The 18146-nt window shown below is 40.5% G+C and overlaps 1 protein-coding gene across 1 annotated transcript in view; it reads right to left on the reverse strand.

Annotated features, from left to right (window-relative positions):
- Window positions 1–18146, reverse strand: part of MTHFD1 (methylenetetrahydrofolate dehydrogenase, cyclohydrolase and formyltetrahydrofolate synthetase 1) — a 38944-nt gene that overhangs the window by 8786 nt on the left and 12012 nt on the right. Inside the window, exons 8-22 of the mRNA XM_042865539.1 lie at window positions 17641–17752; window positions 13602–13729; window positions 12795–12892; window positions 11979–12152; window positions 11634–11770; window positions 11332–11378; window positions 8973–9080; window positions 8801–8875; window positions 6693–6795; window positions 5431–5507; window positions 4324–4464; window positions 2167–2235; window positions 1540–1651; window positions 1211–1350; window positions 752–793 (exon numbers count right to left, since the gene is read on the reverse strand). Of these exons, the coding sequence (XP_042721473.1) occupies window positions 752–793; window positions 1211–1350; window positions 1540–1651; window positions 2167–2235; window positions 4324–4464; window positions 5431–5507; window positions 6693–6795; window positions 8801–8875; window positions 8973–9080; window positions 11332–11378; window positions 11634–11770; window positions 11979–12152; window positions 12795–12892; window positions 13602–13729; window positions 17641–17752 (1563 nt within the window). The remainder of the gene's footprint in view (window positions 1–751; window positions 794–1210; window positions 1351–1539; window positions 1652–2166; window positions 2236–4323; window positions 4465–5430; window positions 5508–6692; window positions 6796–8800; window positions 8876–8972; window positions 9081–11331; window positions 11379–11633; window positions 11771–11978; window positions 12153–12794; window positions 12893–13601; window positions 13730–17640; window positions 17753–18146) is intronic.

Raw genomic sequence — 18146 nt, forward strand, 5'->3', positions numbered from 1 at the left:
TCAATACTATGCTCATTATCTCCTCACAGTAAAACCTCACTTTCCTCTATGACACATCCGTCTTCATGTATTGAATATCATTAGCAGTGAATTTCGTGACATTTGTTTGAAGTTTGTGATAACAGCTTTCACTTTATATATATTTACATTTTACAGCATCAGAGATTATTCATGGAAGACATTTCATCCCTTCTTGTCAAAAGAGTAATCCATAGAGAAGCGTTAGAAGTGAAAAAGCTGAACCAGATCAATTACCCAAGTGTACATAACTATTTGAGGCAGAAGGGCAGAAGCAGATTTAGTTCACTTTCCTCCCTGCTTGCAAAAAGAAGGGCAGGGGGAAAACAAAACTGCCGCTGCTAAGAAGGGAGTAATTAGACAGGCACTCCGAATATTTTCAGACACAATATTTCAGCTAGGCAATCACTCTATACTGAGAGGGTCAAGGGACACTGAGCAGACATCACTATGAAAAATTGAGCGCACGGACAATTATGCAAGCTCAGGAGAAAAGGAAGGCTCTGAGTGCTGGCTAGGTCAAGTACAATAAATGCTTGAAAGAGCAGAGCCAAAGTAACAGCATTAGAACAAAACAGAAAAAAGAACATTAAAGCTTGTACAAGGAAGCATTTCCCTGCTAGCTACAGAAATGACACACACTAGCTATCCACACATGCACTGAACGATAATGTCGTGTAACGACTACAGTTAATTGGTCAACTGACACAATAGCTAATGAAGATAAGATTACCTCTTCCGTGTACTCTTTTGGCAAGGGCATCCCAGAAGTGACCTGGAGAGTGAATTTAAAAAATAATAATAAAATAAATGGGGGGGGGGTACCCGACAAGATTTTATTCTGACAATTTGCACTTGATTCTTATTAAACTGCATCAAGATACACTGTTCTACTCCAGCCTGATCCTTTTTTTTCTAAGAGAAAAAAAAAGACTGCCAAGATGTTCTCACAGTACAACAAACTAAGATTATGATGACAGCAAATACAAATGTGCCCCAGCATACTTCTTTGGGAACATAAGATGAGCCAGTATGTATATGTAACATACTACAGTGAAGCAGCTTGCAAGGGACATATGGATTACTGTAAATCTCAAGACAATTATAAGCAAATCAAACCCTACAGAGCTTTAAGTGGCTGGACTGGAACAAAAGCCCCTCAGCCCTAAATAAAACCTTGTTTACTACTTACTGCAGGCCCTCCTCCATGCATTTTCAGAGCTCGGACAGTTGCAACCAACACCACCACATTAGGCCGGAGATGAGAATAACGACACTTAATGTTAAAGAATTTCTCCATGCCTATGTCTGCACCAAATCCTGCTTCTGTAACTGGAATAGGAAAAAAAACCAACAACATAGAAGTTTGTGAGAGGATGTTGGGCAGAGAAATCAGTGCTCTGATTACGGAAATCAGAGGTTTCTTCTGGGACAGAAAAAAAAAAACAGCAAAGGTAGTCATGATAATAAAAAAAAAGAGGAAATTTTTTCCTGAAAAACAAACAAATATCACACACTTACCAACAAAACCCTCTCTACCCACAAGCTTCAGTGCTATTTTGTCTGCCAACACTGAAGAATTCCCATGTGCAATATTGGCAAAAGGTCCTGCATGAACAAACACAGGAGTTCCCTAGGAAATGGAGGAGGGTAAGGGAGGCAAAGAGAAATAAAGAAAATGAGAGGGTAACATTTTGCACATCTGCATCATTTCAGGAGCTAAGCACTACAGTACCTGAAGCTTAAAAAAAGAAGTTCTTAGAAAACAGATCTTAAAGCCCTCTGATTAAATATTCGTTATCAGTACTAAGGGCTGCATCACCAACTGGATTATCATAATCTGCAGAAGTGGAGATCTTAACCCACTTAGGAAATGGATGGCTAAATCTTAGCAACTCTGCCAATCTCTTGCACCCATACCATCTAGATTTTCAAAACATTTCCTCACATTGCTCAACAAAACAGGCACAGCAAGGTACTGCTCTTCCCCAGGGCCATCCACATGCTGATGGCAGACCTGAATCTTAGGTAGGAAACCACAACAAGCTTCTAAGTCTAAACAGAGTAAGTCCACACTGACTGTGATGAATGAGCTTGACCAGATGCTCCTTGCTTCTGAGAACACAGAGTGAAATCATCCATGCTCACCTCTAGCGTCTGCATGAGGTTTGGCTTAACAGCATCTTTCATCAAGACAGCCAGAGCACCAGTCACTCCCTAAAAGAAAAAGCAAAGACAGCTATCAGTTTCCAGATGTGCTGAGACAGTTCCTATGCTGTGTCGAGACCTTCTGGCGAGCCTGCAGGAACACAACCAGCAGTTGCTGCACAATATGCAGCAATTGCTGATTTCTGCTGAATGCAGCCTCTTCCATTATGACCTTGCTTAGCAGTGAAGACAAACTGCTCTTTCAATGCTATAATGAGGTGAGAAAGGAAGAGCAGTGAGAATGTAACCCTTAGGTACACATGCTTTCCTGCACCCCATTCAATGGCAAAAAGCAGGGAAAGTTTTTCAAGACAATTTCTTTTTCCCTTTTAATGTCAATTGAATTACAGCACTCAATTATATATCTATATTTTTTTAAAGACATTCACTGCTATGTTTCATTAGTCTCAATCTTGCTACATGAAAGCTTAGTTAACATTTAATGGATAAGCTTTAAACTTCAGTCATCTCTAGAATAATGAAAGATACAGAGCAAGATTTCCATGATGACATTTCAGGCCTGTCAATCAATAGCACCTCAATACACCTTCTTCTCTGAAAACCCAGAGTCAGTTTTTGATTCCTCATTTCTCCCCAGATCTTTTGATACTGGCCCTCGTGATACTGGTTATATCACAGCAGAAGGATCTGGATATCTGATTGTGTCAGTCTGGTCTCTACAATCACCATGTTCCGGCCAGTATGAGGGGTATGAAACACAGTCCTAACCAAGCAAGCCAATGCCCACCACCTGCAAAAATGTGCAAAACCTGAGGACCTGTTGGACAGACCTGGTATCATCCTCCACTCCACAGTTACAGCACACAAAAATTTAAAAAAAGAGGAAAAAAAGCCTTAACAACTACAAGTCTTAGATCCCATGTGAAACTCATAAAGCAACTCCCTGCACAAGTTCCCACCATTGACGGGCAGCAGGAGTGACTTCTGTTTTCCAGAATGGGGATTTAACTCTGGTACTTAAGGTTAAAGCATGACAGCGCATTAGCATCAGGAATTAAAATCTCAAAGCTACCTACAGAACTTTGGTACGTGCTCCTTCTCACCCCCAACAAATGTCTCACATCAAGACACTTTACAGATAAGTGCTTCCCAGCCTAGTTCTTTTGCTGAAGGTCCACAGTCAGGCCATACTGCCCATCAACTGCTTCTCAGTTACTGTGGGATGAACATAAAACAAAAACATACAACAGAAGACCAGTAGTGCTCCTCTGTTGACTAGTGGAACAGTCCTGAGCCCGTGTTCTGTCTTGAAGCCAAGTGACAGGGCACAGTTCACATACAGAGCTCAGTTCCCTTCACCTTCTCCACACAGGGTTGTTACCTACAAAATATTGGAAAAAGCACCTGGAGCACAAGCTACCCCCTGAACAATGCTGAAGCACTGCATGGGAGAGTTCTAACTGACCTGACACACTCCACAGATGTTTCAAGAACTGCACTTGGACAGTTGCAAGACAGTACTGCAGCTGGCACTGTTGCTTATAACTACATACTGGTAACAGACATCACTAGTTCTGTTAAATTAAACATTTCATTCAGTGCAAATAGATTTGTGCCTCTCACAAAGGCTGCCTTATGGAAACCTTCCACAAGTTTGACTTTTATAGTATTCACAGTCTCTCAGCATAAGATACCTCATCATCTGTAATTAAATTTGCACCAGGCTTTGTCCCTGCTTTATGTTCTCCTTTCTCCAGGAAGCTTAAAAAAAAAAAAAAAAAAAAAATCGGGTGGCCAGCAGGATGCATTCTGAATTCTTCTCATTTGTAAATAGGCTTTTTTTAATTTAAAAGCCACCATGTACTCCTCCTTAGTTCCTACAGTGCTAGTTTTGATTTGATACACAGTACATTGCACAGAACCCTTTGTCCCTACCCAAAACACATGTATGCACAGTATCTGTGTAAGGTGCTAGCCACGCTGAAGAAGAAATCCTTTATTAACTCCAGAGACTAACATTTCATCTCTAATATTCTACTTAGTAACCATACAGAACCATCTCAATATTTTTCAATCCAAGGACTTTCAGAAGTAATAGAAGAAAGTTAGCATTCAAGAATGGAATAGCTCTCTTACAAGGTCATCTGTTGTAACCGGTTCTCCTCTCTTGCTGGAAGCTACTACCATTCTGCCCAGCCGCTTTTTCATGTCATCCAGGCTGTCAGAGAGTGCTAAAACTGACATGATTTCACTGCTCACTGTGATGTCAAACTGAGCCTTCAAGAGACAAATAAAGATGTGAATTCATCAAGATTCCTCAGCAGAAATCTTTACCTTACTCAAATTCTTGGGGTGGAAAAAAGAAGCCAGTTATCACCATTATAATAAGAAATAAATACAGACATACATCCATGAGAACAAATCTAAAATGTTACTCTCAAAATATACGCAATTTAAGTTCAAAGTTTCAAATTAGATTATTTTCTGCAAATTAAAGTAAGATACACTCACTTCATTGCTGTTACATGACTCCATCCTGGCACAAAACTGGTGATTCATGTAAGAACATTAACACCAACAATACATTTTTGAAGACTGAGCTTACTAACTCACATTTAACCATTGCTAAACAGTACAGTATAAGCCAAAGGAAAAAAAAAAACCAACATGAAAACCAGCAACTGGTTCTATAGCAAATGAAGGGTAGAATTCATCTAATATAACACAATGCCTCCATTGAAGCTAGGCACCCTAGAGACCTTTCCTGATGAATAAAAAGAGGCTTCTGTGGGCACAACTCATCTGAACTACTAATTTGACAGTTACTTAAAGGATGAAAGAAATCACGGTCCTGATTGCCTATTTTTCTACATATGCAATGTATCTAGATAACAAGCTCAGATATGGTGTTAAATTAGGGCCAGATGCATCCCACCCAAAGCATGTGCACTGCATAAGATTAGCAATTGCCAGGCACCATATTTGTAGAGAGCATTCATATGTCACTGTTACTACACCATAGCCATCCCAATTCAGGAATCCAACAATCAAGAAAGGTATGAAAAGAACAGATATTAAAACTATACATTGCACTGATAGCAAGTTTAACTGCTTGGTCAAAGAGACTTTCTGCTGTCTCTATAACAAGGTACCAGTAAGACAAACATCTGGAATTGAAGAAGTTTACTTCAGGATCATGCTTTTCAAAGTGCTTTTTTAAAAGATGCAAGAAAGAATAATTACCGTTCGTGAAAAGCCTTTTTCTGTTGGAGACTGTCCAATAGTGATTCCCCTAAGGAACCTGTCATTTGTATCCAGTACTGTGAGGATGAAGAAAGAAAGATATAAGAAGTCACACTGCATGACCTAAATCACATCTATATATCACCACAAACTCTTGGCTAGATAGGCCATGAGCAGAGGATGGCAGCGTGGGACACCATCCTCTCCAGCTGAACTGCAACGATGTTAAGATGCTCACAGTCAGTGCAGACTGCACTGCACCCAGAAGTCTACCTCCCTGTGTGCTCAATAACCACAAATCCAAAACCTCTCTGAGAAAAGGAGCTGCTGGTTTCCAATTTCTTTTTCACCATTATTAGTCAAAATGAAATCAGGAAATTACTATGGAAAAAAGAAATGAAATTATCATTTTGTAAATGAAAGGATAAAACGGTCAGATTCTACTATTTAATGACGTTCCCTATAACTCCAAATTACCCTTGAATTTATATTTAATATAACTTCAAATTACCCTTGAAGCCATAAACGATCATGGCTTAAATTTGCTGGTTTTTTTTTGTTTTGTTTTGTTTTTATTTTTTTGTAATGAGCTTCTCGAAAAATTCTAAATACTTCCCATGAGGCAGACTAATTTAGTTCCATTATAAGTTATGAAGCAAGTTTTGGAGAGTAATTTCAGATTGTATTTTCATAAAAAGAAGGAAAAGCAATACTCTTGGGGTCTAAATCACCTTTGCCCCACCCCCCCATCTGAAATTCCTTTCATGAGTGAAATATTAATTCAGTAAGACCAGAGATTGATCTTACTTCAGGTATTTTTAAACATGTTTTAAAAAAACACTGAGCCTTTTTCTGCTGTCAGTCCCCAAGAGAGCCATTGGGCAGACTAAAACTCAGTTTAATTCCAGAGCAGTAGCCTCTCCTTGCTCACAGGCCTTCTCAAGTGTGCAGGCAGAAAGACTGTTTGCTACAGTTGCCAAACTGAAAACTCTCTCAGTGACCATCAAAACCACAAGCAGAAACTTGCACCAATTAGTGAGGCCCAGTTTGAACTCTCAAAGATTAAGGTTCAAGTCCTGGTGTCAAACCCTTTAGAAACAGGATCCCATCTGCAGGTACCCATCCCACCAAGCAGAGAGACCAGAACTGCTTTGCTTCCCTTTATCCCAGAAAACTTTGTTCTTTCTGTACTTGCAACTTCATTTGATAAGTTCTGGTGCTGTTTTTTTTTTAGCAATACTATAATTCAATGGTTCTCGTACCTCTTTGCCATGTTATGGTGGCCGGATCGATGTCCAATCTCACAAATAAGTTTACTTCCTCCCCTGTCAAGGCTGCAGGATCAGTTTTGCTAATGCCCAATTTCTGTGGGAGGAAAGAATAATAATAATAATAATTATAAAGTATCATGAAAAGATTTAGAGAAATGAACCTTTCACTACAACAATTGGCCTTTGGCAGCAGCACCTGAATATTCAGAAATAAGGAGGAAATGCCCTACCAGCGTCCTTTCAAGCCCACAACAACATAAATTGATCCATATCAGTGTAAATCTGGAAGCAGAGCTTGCTGCTTGCCAACTAGCAAATGGCAGTGCAGATAATAGAGCTTGTCAGGGCAGCCTGTCACCTAATTTTGTGCAAGGCATCTACAGAAAACATAAGAAAGAAAGAAAGCTCTGCAGTTTCTTACATGCCTTGTTCTAATCATTAGTTTCACATGCTTACATCCATTTCTCATTAGTTTGCCTAGGGTCACTGCACACAGCCATACATATTTGAAGACACGGCTCTCAGCATGCTGGTTAAGCAGCACAAAGGAGGAATTAAACAATTCGATCACAAGGCTGTCAGCATCCCAGAAACCTGATCCTGAACATACTGAGAGGATGGGCAGTTTGCCAAGTTGCTTAATTGAGAGAAGAATTATCTCAAGACTGATACAAGAGCAAGCTTAGAAATGAAGAAAACGATTGAGTTGATTTATGAATGAACAAGCCTTTTTTAATTAACTAGACAGCTAAGCCCTACTTTCTCCAGAAGAACAGCAGGGAAGAAAGAGGTCTGTTCTCTTCCTCTTCAAGTACATCATTAAAAACAAACAAACAAATCCCCACCGTACCATGAAAAAGATCCTCTTTCTCGAGTATTAGCATCCTTACAGTCTACCAAGCCACGTGACAGAACTACTTTGCTCAGCAGTGAAGCAAGCCATGTATTTTCTAACGGTAGAAAAATTATAGCTAATTAATAAATCAGAGTTTTATCTTCCTAAGTATTCTACTGGTCCTGGCCTCCAAGTGGGCAACTGACAGAGCATGAATACCGTTCAAACAGGCTTGTTCCTGGAATAAGCTTAGCAGGTCCTATTTTGTCATCCTAGCCAGAAGGTTAAGCCCAATGCAAAACTACTCTTGTTCCTCATTTTTTAAGAGGCCAGGGACACACAGGTTCACATTCATTACTGAGAACTGAGGAACTGTGACCTGCTCAGGGTCCAACATTCAATGGTAGGTGTACTCATTTAACTGAGATTCTCTTTCCTGAGCCAAGAAGTAAGGGATGTAGGGGACGCACATTTTTTCTTCTGTTTCCTGCTTGCTCAATCTGGATAAGACAAGAAAATCTTTACCTTCTCTTTTTGCTGAATTTTGTAAACTGTCTTTTTGGTGCTGCATTATCTATACGGCTGTCACATGAACAGGAATTATTCATCTTTATCTGTAGCTGACTGTAACGGACAAAGACTAATGCTGGTCTTCTCTGAAACTACATTAAGAACACTAAATTGTCACTATTACAAAGGGCACTAATCTCTCTGCTTCTTCCCACTGTGTTACTCACACAGCATATAACAAGTCAAATCAACGATTCTTCCCCTTGAAGCTTCATCTCATTGTTACCCGTGCTGTAACATGGGCTACCAGACTTTTGCACGCTTGATGCAGAAAATAAATGCTATCGGAATGACAATCCAGTTGTTGGTTGGTCTAGTGAGTTTCTTATGTCAGATGATAAGTGACAGGGTGCAAGGAAACAGTCTCAAGCCGAGCTAGGGGAGGTTTAAAATGGCTTTTAGGAAGAATTTCTCTGTGGAAAGGGTGGTTAGGCACTGGAACAGGCTGCCTAGGGAAATGGTGGAATATGCATCCCTGGAGGTATTTAAGAGGTATGCAGACATGGCACTAAAGGACATAAATTATTGATGGGGCTACTCCATAAGTCAGGCTATGATCCTGAAGGTCTTTTTCAGCCTAGGTGATTCTGTGACCTACAGAGCAACACAAATGTTTTTGTAACCAAACTCAGAATAAATAAAGGCAGAGTAAGTGGAACTGAATCAGAAACCAGTGTGAAACTAGAGAACTTACTTGTAGTCTTCGGATTTGAATCTCTGAGAACTTCCTGACTCCGTTGACAGAAGGCACCAAACGGTTATAGAGGGCCTGGCAGAACAAAATATACAGTTAGTACTGCTGGCACACCCCAAACATCTTGACCAGAATAAGATGGGTTGAAATACACCACAAGAAAGGATCCTACCTGGTCGCTCTGAGTTAGCTCATGGAACATACGTGTGTCCACAGCAGCAGCAACCAGGTTGTTCGCTGCAGTGATAGCATGGATGTCACCAGTGAGGTGAAGGTTAAACTGAAGGACATAGAACACATCGCTTATCTCATCTTGCTGCAATTTTCATATATTTCAATACATCGTAGACAGGTGGAGAGAGACATATTAATAGCAACACTAAAGCGAGTGAGGGTGGAGGGGGAAGAGATTGCTCAGTGCAGCGTGTGGAAGTGAGGAAAGAATTTCTGTAAAACAGAAAAATGCCTCCCCCACATTTATGTCATTTTACAAACTTCCAGAACAGAGCTTCCAAATACGATTTTTTTTTTTACACAAGAACCATTCCTTAATATCTGAGAACAACATGGTACGGCATATCTGCATTGCTCCTCCTTCCCCCTCCTGACCCACTCACATCACTTGCACAACAGGCTTCACACATACCTTAGCTAAAGCTCCTGCTGCTCCCACAAACACATCTGAGCTAAATTCAAGCCAGCAACCTTGGGTGGTGCTAGCAATAAAACTGTGGTTGCAAAGAGCTCTGCATAAGCTAACCACTCACACACAGTACTGTAGGCAGGCCTTGCAGACCACATACTACACAGTGACAACACTAGTAATTTTCTAGGTTCTATCTAGTTAAAAAACGGTTTGAGTGGGTTTGTCTACGTGAGTTTTCTTCCTGCACTGTAGCTATACTGAAAAAAGATTTTGGATATAGAGTTTATTTGACAAACCTGTATTAGGACAGAGAAGGAAAGGTTGCTGTTAAGATGATTCTTTTTATCTGTAGCAGTGCAGCACAGGAAGAAGATGAAAAATTGACAATAATAAAGTGGTATGACAGAAGACTATGATACCACTGTGTCAGAGCTCTGCTAGTGTGGTCTTATAAATCAAACAGCAAAAAAAGCCAGAGTGGAACTAGTCACACAGCAATTATAAATCCTAACCAGGAAATGCCAGTTTTTCTTATTCTACATATATACAATAAGAAGCAATTATTACTACCTCAGCTCTACAGTCATCATTGAAAAATGTCTCACTTGCTAATAGTTTTCTGGGATGAAAGCTGCATGCAGAAACATCTGATATCAAGGTCATTATTGCATCTACTATATCATAAAACGTTAGTACTTGGAGTCATGCACAATTAAAATACTCCCACAAGACCACAACGTATTTTTCTACCATGTGGTAGAAAGGACTTCTACTTGAAGTCCTTCCTGTGTATCACAGAATCACAGAATGGCCTGGGTTGAAAAGGACCACAATCATCATTTAGTTTCTACCCCCTGTTATAAGCAGGGTCACCAACCACCAGACCAGGCTGCCCAGAGCCACATCCAGCCTGGCCTTGAATGCCTCCAGGGATGGGGCATCCACAGCCTCCTTGGGCAGCTTTCAGCCTGTTTATTTCAAGTGTGGGTCTGTCTCCCACTGCTGCACACACCCCAGTCTTTTATCTTGTCTTACTAACACTCTCAAACAGGAGGAGATTATTGTTACTGTCACATTTATCATTCACACATGCTTTTGGCACATGACTAAATCAATCATCTGCCTCCTTAACATTTTTTCCTTTCCCCCATCCCACATCAAATCTTCTGTGGACTTGCTGCACCAATAGGAACAAACAGCCCTTTTGATCATTTTTGCTTTTCCTCCAAAAACTGTCCTCTGTCAACCAATGGTGCACAAGACAAAGGTAAGATTCTACAGGTAATTACAAGAGAGTTGGGGGATGCACAAGAGCAGGAGCTACATGTGCCTGTCAGTTCCCTGCCTCCAGAGAGGATTTCACTTGTTGCCAAGTCACATGAAAAAAAAGCACTGCAGTGCCAGTCACCCACAGGCTCAGGTCTTGGCATTATTGATTTGCATTTTCCCTTTTCCCATTCCACGTCAGTAATCTAAAACACAAGCAGACCAAAATAGCTCACAGAAGGAGTCAATGACCACTCTTGCTGACAGAACTATTTAATATGCTTCCAAAACATATTAAGTCATTATAATCTTAATTTCAGCGCTGGGAAAAAGAGGTACAGGATGTACTCTGCTCAAGGGTATGCAGTAATTTGGGGCAGAAGAGGGGAGGGAACAGAGGGACAGGGAATTCTCAGTTCTGTTAAATTCCCTGACCATGCAGACACTTTTCTGAAACAAACAAAGAAGTGCATTTTCTAAAAAAGCTTTGCTGAAATCAAGCAATCATTCTTGCAATGCTACTCCGGGAGGTATAAAAAAAATATTAAGTTATCTGACTGCAATATTTCTTCAAGGTCTGCAAACTAACTGTGCAATGAGACTTTGTATAAACAATTACCTCTTCCATGGGAACAACTTGAGAATAGCCACCTCCAGCAGCTCCTCCTATGGAAAGACAACAGTCAAATCATGCAAATAAAGGTCTCTCTAGCTCAGGCTGGTAATATATGTATTCCATTATGACTTTAAGAAGGCAGCTTAGTTAATGTCCCAGCATAGCACTTGAGAAAACACTGAAGAACTTACCAAGGTTCTTCTTTCTTAAAGAAATGCCATCCTAACTGGGAATTATGTAAAACTACAGTGCAGCATTCAAAGATTTTCATCCTGCTATCTTCCCTTCATTTAGTCAGCTCATACCTTTTATACCAAAAGTTGGCCCCTGAGATGGCTGCCGAACACAAGCAAAGACATTCTGGTGCAGGTGCGCTCCTAAGGCTTGAACAAGACCTATGGTGGTGGTGCTTTTCCCCTCTCCCAGAGGTGTGGGAGTAATCCTGCAGTGAGAAAGTACACCAGATACAATGAAGCTCCTATAGTAGCTGAGCCTCAAAACAGTTGCAGGCATCATACAGGTACCTACTGACTGCAACTAATGCCAGTACTTCATACAGTCTGCTTACCACAAGACAAGCAACACTATCAAAATTTCTCTTCATCCTGACACCATGTAAGCGATGTCTCCTTACTTAACATAGTACCTACCCAGTAACAACGACGTATTTGCCATCAGGCTGGTTCTTCAGACGTTTCAGAGCTGACAGATGAACCTTGGCTTTAGTTTGGCCATACAGCTCTATTTCGTCAGGGAGAAGACCAATTTCTTTTGCAACTTGATTAATGGGCTTGGGTATGCATGACTGTGATATTTTGATATCACTGAAAGAAAGAGAGCAAGGGCAATTAGTAAATATTACCGACTTCCCACAAACGTCCCGCTTTTGGCAGCATGAGTCAAAAGCACTTGATCTACATTCTGAAAGGGAAGCTTCACCCTTTCCTAATAACAAAAAAGTCAATTCCACCAATATTGGCTACAGCAGAATACAAGTACCTTCAGAGGACAACAACAACAAAATTAAACAAGCAAAATTATACAAAAGAATGACTTTCTGTAGATACCACGTAAGGCTCTGCTATCATATTCTCCGTATTTTCAAATCCTTGTGGATTCTACCAACTCCCACTTTAAGGCGCCAGGCTTTTGCCATGTCAGATAGAAAAGTTGCTACATGCTGAGTCAGCAAGTCTCTAGCTCATACAAAACGTCTGTGGAAAACCATATTTATAGCTGAATGTTCTAAGGATTCCCCAAGCCTATGTTCAGCATGTGCCACAGGACCACTGACGGTTAGCTCTGCTCTCCTGGGAGACCTCAACCAGCTTTCTCTCTATGTCTCTCCAAACTTCAACCCCAGTTACACTCTACATACTTGTTTGCCTTATATTATACAAAACTTGCCAACAGAAGTGAGTATTACAACGCATGAATATCATCAGTAGCTTCACTGAAAGCATTACCTTGGAACAGGCATCTTTAGGGTAAGTTGGTTGTATTGGATGCTCCATTTTCCAGGCTGGAATTTCTCCAGAAAACGCTGCGCGCTCTCCACTGTACTCTAAATCAAGCATGAAAAGGCATTACAGCAACAACTGCTGTAGGAACCTTGTTGGTTAACAGAGCTTTATATGAGTCTTCCCCTCCTCTTTATCTCAGTTTGGACTAATATAAAGTGCTTTAATTTAGAACTATTGCTAACAATGCAGAATGAGGTTTTGCTTTGAATTTCCTTGAGAGGAATACAGACAGATTTGCCTGGATCTGTAGAGATGCTGATAGATAAAAATCCAGTCCTGCAAAATATTTTATTTATATATAAATATTAATATATATATATGTTGCAACTTTCACTGTGCTTTTTTTTTAGTGCTGTTTGTCAGTACCATCTCTTAAGCAAAATAAACAGAGGGAGCAGCTTTCCTCTGCTAACCTCTGCCTCCTTATCCCCATTACCTTATGGAGAGTTTTAGAATTACATCCAGAGCTTTGTCAAACAAACCAGTTCTCACAGTTTTGAGGATGTACAGTTTAAAAAGAAAAACCAAACAACACACATGCACACACAAAAATCCACAAGGCAGCTGTTCTTCCTAACATTTTCTTCATGTTCACCTTCTTCATCGGTCTGCAAACACTAACTAGGCTTCTGTAAGAGCAAGGAGGAAGCACCAACTTCTCTTCCTAGCGTGCTGACAGCCAGCAGCAATATACCCCAAAAGCAAACATAGAGGAGATGACTTGTGATGTCTCACACTCTGTTCACATACCTGCATTAACATGGCCACAGTCATTGGTCCAACACCACCAGGAACTGGAGTAATATAAGAAGCTTTCTCTTTTGCTGTTGCATATGCCACATCTCCTACAACTCTTTTTCCACTGGCCTTTGTGCTATCTGGGGATTGAAGGAAAGAATAAGTTACACAGAGAGAACAGCAGTGACTAAAGCAGAAGTCCTTTCCTCTGTTGGAATAACCAAATCAGCAGCTAAGTATACAGGAAGCTGCAAAACAAAACAACACCCTAAGATGAAGCTGTTATCACCATGCTTCACCCACAACGTTAGGGCTCATACACTACCTCTTCCCATTAAGTGCCATTTATTATCAGCCAGACATCAGAGGGTCTCCCTTTTCACAAGATCAAATATTTTCTCAAAGGAATTGAGATTGCCACAAGGCAATCTGAAGACTCCAAAACAGCTGGGGAAAGCAAAGCATACACCAGATCTTACATCTGCGCATATAGAGCACACAAACAGGACATACAGAGATGTCACATTAACCACCCTCTCACAAATCTTGCAGTACTGCTCCGAAGACAAAAGTAAACTTTCAGTACTAAGGAGATATGAATCAGTAATCTAGAAGACACTAAAGGAACGTAGCTGTTCCAAAAACCAAGATTTACAGTTGCTCTGTTCCGTTTTGGAGGAAATCTAGAACTTACTATTGAATAAAATTATCTACCTTTACAGAAACTGAAGACAGAAAGTCTTACTTACTGCCATTTTAACAATGGACTGGTAAATACTACAGTCACAGAGAACAGTCTCATCAAAACCAACCTCACAGGTGACTTAAAAGAGCTCCAGCAGAACAATCTCCTTTCTGGCAGAAACAAATGCTATCACCTGCTGTACTACATGAAATTTAAGGTCACCCATAGGAGACAAAAAGACAAAATGCACTTGTAAACTATGAGAATCATCTAAGGAACTCACCAGTTACGGACACAGTATAACAAAAAAAGCAAGTGAGTTTCTCCTGGGGTAGCAGATCCTTATTTTAGGTATCAGGCCTTGAGAAAATGTTAAGCAGTGTGAAAAAACGCATGACAGATTTTAATACTGTTAAATTGAAATATTATCTTGCATACCACAAATGTATGCTCAAGTTATTGATTATGTTCTATTCATGCATACATTTGATGAGGAGGAAGAATGTAAGAGAAAGCAAACTCATTAACAGCTTACTGTGGTAAAATGCAAGAGGGAACAAAAGCAGCTCCTATCCGCAGGGATGTTCAGCTGCACTGTTACTGACGATCAGTTGTTTGGGTGTTCTACTGAAGGCATGTTTTAAGCAACACTTATTTTCCCTGAAGTTCAAGCTTTGAACTAAGTCACAGCTGTTAACATTGTTTCTACAGCAACTGTCAAGTTTTACTTCCCAAACTGCAGACCAGCCCGGCCTTCCGGCTCAGACAGCAGGATTAATTAAGTTTGCAAAAGGCAAACAGTATGATTATATTTTCTTCCTTGGATTCCAAGCAAGCTTACCAACCACCCCAGTCAGAAAGGCTCCAGACCTCAAAATGAAGAAATCAAGTGATGAAACACATGACTTCAAATACAAACAGCCTGATCTGCTACACAAGACAGACACCGTGATGAGCGCAAGCCAAATAAACCCCAAGTCCATGCCCCTGCATTCACACTTTATGCCAAGTGCTGCTGAGAACAACTTACAGGTTATCCAGTGACTTTTAAAAAATCTTTTTGAAGGAAAACTCACATGCAATGCTTTCTGCTTCTTCCCATTAATTTTATCTTCTTAATATTCATCATTCTGGCCTTAAATTACAGAGTTACAGAAAGCATCAGTGACACTGATAACTGTTCCCTGTGCCTGTGCCTTCTTTGGTACAGTAGGTTACCCAGCTAGCTAGAACATATGACGGACAGCATCCAAGGACTTTGAGATCTGAGAGATGAAGGACACACGTACACGTATGTAACAAACAGCCACAATGATCTCTGTCTCTGGGGTGCTGCAGGTCCAATTGCAGAACTAATTTACAGTCCTACTTTGGTAAGATCAGAGCTGGGAATATTCACACTGTAAACTTGTACATTATACCAATGTACATGGTATGTGGATAGGATGTCTGACAGCAGATTCAATACAATCTGGTTTTATTGGCGTGTGGTGCCAACTCAGTTCCCAGAACTCCGAAACATCATGAGGTCAAGATTCCTCCAGCATCTTTCTGGCTCCTCTTGTGTTTGAAGAGCATGGCACAGAAATGAAAAGAAGCAGGTCCTCTTCCCCTGCTCTCACATTCTGCTGTTTAAAGTTCTTTATTGGCTAGGGCTGCAAAATGCCATATCAGAGGAATCCTCTGAATAGGAACACTTCCTCCAACAGGAGTCACAGAGGGACACTTCAAACACCGTGCCATCTCTGGGAAACTTCTCTGCCTGCAATGCTCTTCATTCCAGTGGCAAAGCAACTCCTATAGGCCTGGAATAAGGCATTCAGAACACCTGCTGAACTAGCAATCACCTGCATCAGTAAGGAGAGAAATACAAATACGATGATGTTTAGAAAAGACACACTTCTCTGTAAAGGTTTCAGGAAGTCTTCTCTCATTCTCTCTCTACTGAGAGACCTGGAAGAAATTCTGTTCAACTGTAACACGTAAAATGCAAGGCCCGATGCATCCCACAACTGCACATCCAGAGATTTCCCTTTTCTTCAGCTGCAATCACACGTACACCCAGCAGGCACCTAGCGGGGTGCACTTAAAGCTATGGTAAGACATATGTCAACTGTGCTATTTATCTCCCCATTGTTCAAAGCATCATCATGGCTAGCACTGATAACTCTACGCTGTCAAGCCTTGACCAGTGAGCTTCACACAGTGTCATAAACAAATTGGCATATAACACTGAGTAGGCTAGCAGTATAAGAAACCCAGGCCTCAGTGCAGTTCCAAAGCAAACTGCAAGGAAACAGGGATGTGACCACAGAGATACAGTTCAGATCAAGCCTGAAAAAAATTCATCATGTCAGAAATGCAAAGGTACACATGAGCAGGGTAGTGCCCAGATGTCGCTGCTTCACCAATAACAACAGTGACTCTGCTTCTTGGCAAACTGCCTAACTTTGGGAAGCTTGGCACGAAATATTTCAACAAACAAATAGCAACAGCCGATAGTTGTTTTTTTTTTTAAGCTTTAATTACAGAGGATCAATGGCTTTTAACGCAAATCAACGTCATCTTTGAGGAATAAGACTGTTGAGCAGAAATTTCTTTACATTCCATTAAATGGCAACAAGATGAGTGATTAATTATGAAAACTACCTTCTAAAAACCCTGTGGGTGTAGCAGAGAGATAGCTGGATGGTGACTAATTTTCCATATCATTGAATATCTGCAATTTGGATTTAAAATGAGGTGAAAACAGAAATTGCCAGACTGCCTGTTCCTCAGCTAAATGAAACCCTACCCCCAATCCATTATGTTCAAGCACTTTGTTCTGTGCCAGAGCCAATTGTCACCAATTTTCTTGCAGCACCTGCTTTGTTTCAAGACAACAGTCATTCAAACCTAAGAAGTTAATGTTATGATTCAACAAATGCACAGCTACTTTAAGAGGCTGCTTGCCATTTACGTGTTTCAAACAGAACAGCTTAATGAGATCTAACTGTGCAAATTAACGACAGCAAAGCTGCACGCTCACAAGTGACAACAGCAGCAGGATTTAGCTATATGGATGTGGCAAATTACATACATACTGTGTTGTAATACTACATAGGCCTCCTCTTTTCTCTACAGATAATCAGTCTTATTGATGGCAGAAACAAAACTATCACTGATCTGCTTCACAACAGTACTTCAAAACCATCTTTGTTTTATTCTTGAATCTTCAGAGGGGTTGCCATCATTACTTAAGACAGACTTAGATGAGAAATAAATCCATATGGACTAGAAATACCAAGGAAACTGTATCCATGTACTTACATAGCAACTGCATTTATACACAAATAAATCCCCACTCTTTATACATTACCCACGCACCTGGCACATGGTTAATTCCACAGTCTATTACAATTGCACCAGGTTTGATCCATTCACCTTTCACCATTTCAGCTTTGCCAGCTGCAACCACCAGGATATCAGCTTTAGCAACCTAAAAATAAAAACACATATCCATACAAACAACTCCATATCACAAACAATAGAAAAAGGCAGAGCTGCTTCAAGAGCAATTTAAATCAGTTTCAGTTGTAGTGAAATTGTGTGCACACCCATTGCATCTAGAGGACTGGAAGGGCATCATCAGCAATGAAAAGTAGCTAACAGTTCTTGGCAAGGACAAATTCCCACAGCCAGAAATTGCAGCCTATTTTCAGGCTCCTACCCTGAACTGTTGCTAGTCTACACTTCACAACCTCCTTTGAACTCTTCCATGATTCCCAAATACATGATACACAGTACTTTTAGATGAAAGCCTTCTGCATACTCTGATCTTCTTTCCTTCCAATATCCCTGCATATTAAGCTGCATATTATCTACTTCTCACT

This window comes from Lagopus leucura, unplaced genomic scaffold (assembly GCF_019238085.1).
Source record: "Lagopus leucura isolate 7727_CA_CO unplaced genomic scaffold, USGS_WTPT01 Super-Scaffold_1, whole genome shotgun sequence".
Lineage (NCBI taxonomy): Eukaryota > Metazoa > Chordata > Aves > Galliformes > Phasianidae > Lagopus > Lagopus leucura.